At 38.6% G+C, this 8,877-nt stretch overlaps 1 protein-coding gene across 1 annotated transcript; it reads left to right on the top strand.

Annotated features, from left to right (window-relative positions):
* The first annotated feature begins 979 nt into the window (after positions 1 to 979).
* Positions 980 to 1,921, top strand: LOC134365970 (olfactory receptor 1G1-like). Its single transcript, XM_063082360.1, has one exon. The coding sequence runs from the start codon at positions 980 to 982 to the stop codon at positions 1,919 to 1,921; it is 942 nt and encodes a 313-aa protein (XP_062938430.1).
* The last annotated feature ends 6,956 nt before the right edge of the window (positions 1,922 to 8,877 follow it).

The raw sequence follows: 8,877 nt of genomic DNA, 5'->3' as shown, positions 1-8,877 counted from the left end.
TGCAAATATTCAGAAACAAAAAAATCCCACAAAGTTCCAAAAAGCAAAACTTGAATTTGCCATGCACTGAGTACTACGTTGAATCCATGCAAATGAAGTGGTATGTAGACATTGTATTAGGAATTAGAAGTAATCTAGAGATGATTTAAAGCATACAGAAGGATGTGCATAGGTTATATGCAAATATTATGCCACTTTATATAAGGGATTTGGTATCCTTGGGTGTGCTGGAACCAATCCCCCACAGATGCTGAGGGGTGACTGTACCAGTGCTCGTCCTCATGTTTGACAGTTCCTTACATCTAAAACACTCTTCCAGCCATTTCTTTACTTGACTGGCTCCTTCTTATCCACTCCTCCATAGTGAGTTACTTGCTGACCACTCAATTTAAAGTAGTCTGCTAGCCATCACTATATTTTGTTTTAATTTTAGCACTTATTTTCTTATGTGTTAATTTATGACATGACTCATCTGACTAGAATATTATCTACATGAGGAAAGGAACTTTGCTATACAAGGGTACTTCAAAAAGTTCGTGGACAAATAGAATTAAAAGGTAATACAAATCTTTCCATGAACTTTTTCAAAACCCCTTGCATTTTGCACCATTGTGTGTCTAGTATCTAGTGACACTTAGTAAGTACTTAATGGATGTAGAGTGAATAAATGAATTAGTTCTGGTTGCCTTCTCAGAGGCAGATTGATAGAAAGGTTAAGGTCACAGACTTTAAAGTCAGAATTGCCAGGATTTCTACTTTACCTATGCTTCTTTCTACAAGACTCAGTTCCTTCATCAATAAAATGGGCATAACAGTAACTCCTTCGTAGGGCTCTTTCAGGGTTCAATGAGATAATGCACAGCTGTTAATTCTCTGATGTCATCTTTATTTCACGCCTTTGTTGCCATTGAGACAACCTTAGGACAAAAGAAGTTTTTGAAGTGTCATCCTCCATTTTATTCTTTAGTTTCACCGCGACATGAAACCGGGAAACCACACCAGTGTCTCTGAATTCCTCCTCCTGGGCCTCTCTGAGCAGCAGGAACAGCAGCCTCTCCTCTTTGGCATCTTCCTGGCAATGTTCTTGGTCACCGTGGTGGGGAATATTCTGATCATCTTGGCCATTGGCTCTGATCCACACCTCTACACCCCCATGTACTTCTTCCTGGCCAACTTCTCCCTCACTGACCTGTGCTTATCATCTACCACGGTCCCCAGGATGCTGGTGAACATCCAGGCTCACAGGTGTGCCATCCCCTATGCTGAATGCCTGTCCCAGATCTATTTCTTTCTGTGGTTCATTGGTGTCGATGTTTTCCTCCTGGCGGTGATGGCATATGACCGGTTTGTGGCCATCTGCCATCCCCTTCACTACACCTTGGTTATGAGTCCCAGATGCTGCGTCCTGCTGGTGGTCATGTCCCTAGTCCTTGCACATTCATACTCTCTAACCCACACCATTCTCCTGGCTCAGTTATCCTTCTGTACTGACAACATCATCCCCCACTTCTTTTGTGAACTTCTCCCCCTGTTGAAGCTCTCTTGTTCCAGTACTTTTGCCAACCAGTGTGTGCTGATGTACTGGGGAGGGGCATTAACCATCTTGATCCCCTTGCTAATCATCATTTCATATGTCCGCATTGTGGCTGCCATCGTGCAAGTCCCATCAGCAAGTGGGAAGTGGAAGGCTTTCTCCACCTGCGGCTCCCACCTCTCAGCGGTCTGCTTGTTCTATGTGTCTTCCATTGGGGTGTACTTCATCCCCTCTACTGCTGATTCAGCCAGCAGAGACAGGGTTGCATCTGTGATGTACGCTGTGGTGACTCCCATGCTGAACCCCTTCATCTACAGCCTGAGAAACAGAGACATGAAGAGGGCTTTGGGGAGACTCCTGAGCAGGAGGGCACTGCAATCTCCATGAGACCAGAGACATTTGGGGAATTCAGGGAAAATCACCTGGTAGAGTTATCTTGGTGCCTAAGTTCAAACCCTGGATCTTCCACTTGCTAGCTTTCCAACCTAAGCCAAATTAAGTAACCTCACTGAGCTGCAATTTCCTCACTTATAAAAGGAGTTAATAAAAATAATAAAAACCTATCTCTACATATTTGCCTGTTTCAGATCTTGTGCTTAGATCTTCAGTATCTTCAGCAATATTTGATATACTCCTTTGAGATAAATATTTTTATCCTTTTCACTGTACAGAACAGAAAACAAAGGCTCAGAGAGGTTAAATTACTTGCCTGAAGTTACACAGCTAATAAGTGTCATAGTCAGAATTTGTACAATTTTTCCAAAGTGCATGCTCTTAATGATTACCGTATGTCGAAATGGACATGGAATCTACATATTCCGCTCAATTATTAGTTTTCTTTCTTGCTTCCCTCACATTATTCACAGACACTGCTCCAATCAACAATTTCTCTCAATGCTAGCAAATGATTTGAAGATGTGGCAGGGAAAATGAGAAGCTAGAAGACAGAGGTGTAAAAGCCAAGGGAGCAAGAACTTATGATCAGAAATAAGAGGGTTTGAACCACATTACTGTGGACTCTCACTGAGTTTCATTCACTGACCATTCTCCGGCACTAGGCTAACAGTCTATGCTTAGATCTATTTTTAAATAAAACTTAATAAATTTTGTTATTATATCTCCTCCAGGGATGCTACTAAGGATACATTATAACAACCTCCAGAAGATTTTTCAATAACACACAGGAGAAATTTGGGGACTTGCATTGCACTCTGTCAATTTCTTCCCTATATAATTGTCATTCTAGTGAGATCTCACTGATAAACTCAGATTTTTTAAAGTTTTTTAAATGAAAATAAGACTTACATTGGATCACAAATACCTCATTTTACATATGGGACCTATCATTCACCACCTGTGTGACGCTCAGCAAGTTATCAACAGCCCCCAGTCTCAGTTTCTAAATACAAACAAGTTAATAGTAATAGTGACTATAGTAACTATCACCTAAGGCTGTCCTGAGCATTCAGAAAGATAATACATATAAATTGCTTACCACCTATGCTGTAATCTGCAAGTTTTGCTTAAAATGCAAATCATACCTGGTCTTTCCCTCCTTTCCTTTCCCTTTCCTTCCCTTCTCTCCCCTTCCCTTCTGTTTCCTTCCCTCCCTTCTCCTACCCTCCTCTCCCCTCTCTGGCTGCTCACTCTCTCTCTCTCTCACCTTAACACTTGTCATTTTAAGTGCACAAGATGACAAGTTTATCCTAACATTTGTTCTAGTTAATGAATCTCTGGTACCAGGAAATTAGCCTTCATGCTTTAAAAAAAATTAGAAATATGTCTCAATACTAAGGGTATATTATGGCTCTGAACCCTCCTCCTCTTTGAATGGTTCATACAATTGCAATTCTTCTCTGCTACCACCCATGCCTTCTAGCAATGGCAACCAGGGTCACAATAGCAGCAGCAAATCCCCGACTTTTCCTGCTACATGAAGTCTAGCTAAATTCTGATTTCACTACCCCTTCTTGCTTTCTAATGTTTGAGGAGGAATTGAACCATAAGCATATATTGACCAATGAATTGAGTGGCAGTTCCCAGTTCCCATACATGGTAAAATTGACTCCATCAAGGAAATGGTTGGAGACCCTGGGATCAGAAACTTTAGATCCCCATATCACTTCACCTACAGAGCAACAACCTCTTATTTTCTTTTCTTGATGTAAACCTGTGACTTTCTGTATCCTATTCCCCCCCCCATGAAAAACTTCTCCTGTTTTGCAGTGACCTGTCCTAACTCCAAGACCCATCACAAATGTTACCTCTTCTGTGAGGTCTTCCTGAATTCATCTATCCAGAGAGAATTATTAATTCACTCCTGTATGTACCCATAGACCTTTGTAATCGTCTCTATAAGACACTGTCTCACTCTACTGTATACATCTATTTATATATCCATATTGGACCATATTTTTAGCTTTGAAGGATAGCAACTATTTATTCAAATACTGCAATTCAAAGAGTAAGGTACTAATGAATGGATAAATAAATAGACAAGTGGAATAGAATAGAAACCCAAGAAATAAAAATTAAGTCTATCATAAAGATAGAACTTCAAATTACTGGGGTAAAGATGCATTGTTTAATAAATAGCGCAGGGACAATTGGTTAGCCATTTGTGGAAAAAAAGCCATTCCACAATGTATAAATATATCAAAACATAATGTTGTATACTATAAATATATATAATTTTTGTCAATTAAAATTATACATATGTCACTGCATACAAGAATAAAATTTAAATGTATCAGAGATCAAAGTATAAGAACTGAAACCATACAGGTAACAAAAGAAAACATGGTTAATTCCTCTCTAACTTCAATGTAGAGAAAAAATTTCATTCAAAATCAAGAGACATTTTCTCAGAAATGTAAAGAACTATCCAGATATTTATATGGAATAACAAAAGACCACGCATAGCCAAAGCAATGCTGAGCAAATAAAATAAAGCTGGAGGCATAACACTACTTGACTTTAAACTATACTACAAAGCTATAATAACCAAAACAGCATGGTACTGGCATAAAAACAGACACACTGATCAATGGAATAGAATAGAGAATCCAGAAATCAACCCACACACTTACTGCCATCTGATCTTTGACAAAGGCACCAAGCCTATTCACTGGGAAAGGGACTGCCTCTTCAGCAAATGGTGCTGGGATAACTGGATATCCATATGCGGGAGAATGAAACTAGACCCATACCTCTCACCATATACTAAAATCAACTCAAAATGGATTAATTATTTAAATATACACCCTGAAACAATAAAACTTCTTAAAGAAAACATAGAAGAAACACTTCAGGAAATAGGACTGGACACAGACTTCATGAATACGACCCCAAAAGCACGGGCAACCAAAGGAAAAATAAACAAATGGGATTATATCAAACTAAAAAGCTTCTGCACAGCAAAAGAAACAATTAACAGAGTTAAAAGACAACCAGCAGAGTGGGAGAAAATATTTGCAAAATATACATCTGACAAAGGATTAATATCCAGAATATATAAGGAACTCAAACAACTGTACAAGAAGAAAACAAGCAACCCAATTAAAAAATGGGCAAAAGAGCTAAGTAGGCATTTCTCTAAGGAAGATATACAAATGGCCAACAGACATATGAAAAAATGCTCAACATCACTCAGCATCCGGGAAATGCAAATCAAAACCACACTGAGATACCATCTCATCCCAGTTAGGATGGCTAAAATCCAAAAGACTCTGAACGATAAATGCTGGCGAGGTTGCGGAGAAAAAGGAACTCTCATACATTGTTGGTGGGACTGCAAAATGGTGCAGCCTCTATGGAAAATGGTATGGAGGTTCCTCAAACAATTGCAGATAGATCTACCATACGACCCAGCTATCCCACTGTTGGGAATATATCCAGAGGAATGGAAATCATCAAGTCGAAGGTATACCTGTTCCCCAATGTTCATTGCAGCACTCTTTACAATAGCCAAGAGTTGGAACCAGCCCAAATGTCCATCATCAGAAGAGTGGATACGGAAAATGTGGTACATCTACACAATGGAATACTACTCAGCTATAAAAACGAATGAAATACTGCCATTTGCAACAACATGGATGGACCTTGAGAGAATTATATTAAGTGAAACGAGTCAGGCACAGAAAGAGAAATACCACATGTTCTCCCTTATTGGTGGGAGCTAAAAATTAATATATAAATTCACACACACACACACACACACACACACAAACCGGGGGGGGGGAGAAGAGGATATAACAACCACAGTTAGTTGAAGTTGATACGACAAGCAAACAGAAAGGACATTGTTGGGGGGGAGGGAGGAGAGGGAGGAGGGAGGGAGGTTTTGGTAAGGGGCAACAATAATCAACCACAATGTATATCGACAAAATAAAAGTTAAAAATAAATAAATTAATTAAATTAAAAAATTTTTTAAATTGTTTTAGGGGAAAAAATGTAACATCCATTTGATCAAGGCAATATAAGCAAGTTGAAATAAACCAAAGCGTTCAGAACAATTAAAAAAAAAAATCAAGAGACAATAAAACTGAAAAATTTGACTATATAAAAAATTGTAAATTTGTGTGGCAAAGAAACACTGTAACAAAGTAAAAGACAACTGACAAACTGAAAAAAAGATATTTGCAATACATATTACAAATGAAGGCTGATATCACTAACATATAAAAACGTCTCCAAAACTGAAACATATAGGAACAAAAACACAGTAGTAAAACAGGAAAAAGACACAGACAATTTCTAATAAAGACTTTAAAATTACTCTTAAACACATGAAAGATATTTAATCTCACTGGTTTTGATATGATGTGTCTTTATTTTCATTAGTTTCAAGAAATTTTTTGATTTCCTGTTTAATTTCTCCTTGGGCCCATAGGTCATTGAGGAGCATGTTGTTTAATTACCATGTATGTGTATAGTTTCCAGAGTTTCATATGTTATCGATTTGCAGATTTTATCCATTGTGGTCTGAAAAGATACTTGAAATGGTTTCAGTATTTTTAAGTTTGTCGAGACTTGATTTGTAACCTACCATGTGGTCTACACTGGAGAATGTTCTATGTGCTGAGAAGAATATATATTTTATAGTTATTGGATGAAATGTTCTGTAGATACCGGCCATATCCAAATAGTTTAGAGCATAGTTTAAGTCCTGTGTTGCTCTGTTGATTTGTTGCCTAGATGATCTGTCCACTGCTGAGACAGGGGTGTTCAAGTCCCCAACTATTATTGTATTGAAACCTATCTCTTTCTTTAGATCTAACCGTGTTTTCTCCATAGATCTAGGTGCTCCATTGCTGGGTACATACATATTTATGATTGTTATGTCTTCTTGATGGATCGATCCCTTTATCATTACATAGTGGCCTTCTTTGTCTCTTTTTGTGGTTTTTGGTTGGAAGTCTATTTTATCCTATGTTAGAATAGCTACTCCTGCTCATTTTCGGTTTCTACTTTCATGGTATATCTTTTTCCATCCCTTAACTTTTAGTCTGTGTGTGTCTCTGCAGGTGAGGTGAGTCTCAAAGACAGCAGATATTTGGGTCTTGTTTCTTAATCCAGTCCATCAGTTCATATCTTTTGAGTGTTGGATTTAACCATTTACATTTAGAGCTGCTATTGAAAAGTAGTCTTACTCCTGATATTTTGTTGATTTTCCTTTGGATGTTTCAACTATCTTGTTTCTTTCTTCCTCTTTTATTGTTTGCCGTCAATGTTTGTTGGTTTTTGGAGGTAGTAAGATGTAGTTTCTTTCTCTTTCTCATTTGCATTTTTGTTCTACTAGTGGGTTTTGTTCTTTCATGTGTATTCATGGTAATGACTATTGTTTTTCAGATTCCAGATGCAAGACTCCCTTTTAGGATTTCTTGCCAGGCTGGTCGTGTGGTAGTGAATTCCCATAGTTTTTGTTTGTCTTGGAAATACACTATTTCTCCCTCATTTCCAAAGGATAGCCTTGCTGAGTATACCGTTTTGGCTGGCAGTTTTATTCTTTTAGTGTTTTGAATATATCATCCCGTTTTCTTTTGGCCTGTAGAATTTCTGTTGAGAAGTCTGCTGTTAGTCTGATGGAGACTCCCTTATAGGTGACTTGATGCTTTTTCCCTGCTGTTTTTAAGATTCTCTCTTTGTCTTTGAGCCTTGTCAGTTTGACTATAATGTGTCTTGGAGAGGATCTTTTTGGATTGAATCTGTTTGGGGATCTTTGAGCCTCCTGGATCTGAAGGTCTGTCTCTCCCTATACCTGGGAAGTTTTCTGTTATTATTTCATTGAATAGGTTTTCAATGCCTTTTCCTTTCTCCTCCCCTTCAGGAACACACGATTCAGATGTTTGTGCACTTAAAGTTATCTAATAGCTCTCATAAATTTTCTTCATTTTTTAAAGTTGTTTTTTCTTTTTTGGTCACCTGGGTTATTTCTAAAAGACCATCTTCAAGATCAGAAATTTTTTTCTTCCACCTGCTCTAGCCTGTGGCTTAATCTCTCAGTCGTAGTTTGTGTTTCTTGAATGAGTTCCTCAGTTCCAGGAGCTCTGCTACTTTTTTGTATTTAATCTCCATATAAATTTATTCCTTCATATCTAGTATGATTTTTCTCGTTTTGTTTTGTCATCTAACTGAGATTTCTTGTATCTCATATAGTTTCCTTAAGATTGTTGCTCAAAATTCTTTTTCAGTCATTTTAAAGTTTTTCTGCTGTTTTGGGTTTGGTACTTGAGAATTATTGTATTCTTTTGGTGGTGTCATATTCTCCTGGGTTTTTTTGGTTTTGTTGTTGCTGTTGCATTTCTAATATCCCTACATTCATGTCTGGTCATCTAGCGGAGTAGTTGCTGCTTCTATTACTCTGTAGTGGCCTTTGAGGAGAGAGACTCCCTCCTGTAGATGTGTTTTATATTGACCATTGGGTGGGATGTTTTAGTTTTGGTTCTGGGTAGACTCAGTAGTGTAGTCTCCATGTGATTACTTTAGCCACATTCAATGCCAGAGTTTTCTTCATTCATCAGACACTCTGTGTGTCCACCCAGAGCCATGCAGTTGTGTGGGCTGCACAAGTAGTTGCCACCCTCAGGTGCACAACCTTGGGGACAGCATAATTTCCCCTGTGGGTTAGGCCACTGGGTCAAGGGCCCTTGCTCACCTCTCTCCTCTTTATTCCTGTCTGGTGAAACACAGAAACACCTGGATCTGGGTGAGGTAGAACTGATGGCACCCAGGCTGGTCAGCAGCAGTGGCAGTGGGGAGTTGGACAGACTGCTAAGTGGGAAGATGGATGGTTGTGTCTGCTGCACTCTGGAGCTGGACAATGCTGGCTGCAGCCAGTGGC

Source organism: Cynocephalus volans, chromosome 17 (assembly GCF_027409185.1).
Source record: "Cynocephalus volans isolate mCynVol1 chromosome 17, mCynVol1.pri, whole genome shotgun sequence".
NCBI classification, from domain to species: Eukaryota; Metazoa; Chordata; class Mammalia; order Dermoptera; family Cynocephalidae; genus Cynocephalus; species Cynocephalus volans.
Note: the sequence above shows the minus strand (reverse complement) of the source record. Positions and strands in the feature narration are given on the sequence as shown.

Coding starts and splice junctions, on each gene's coding strand:
- LOC134365970 (XM_063082360.1), top strand. CDS start 980: ATGAAACCGGGAAACCACACCAGTGTCTCTGAATTCCTCCTCCTGGGC.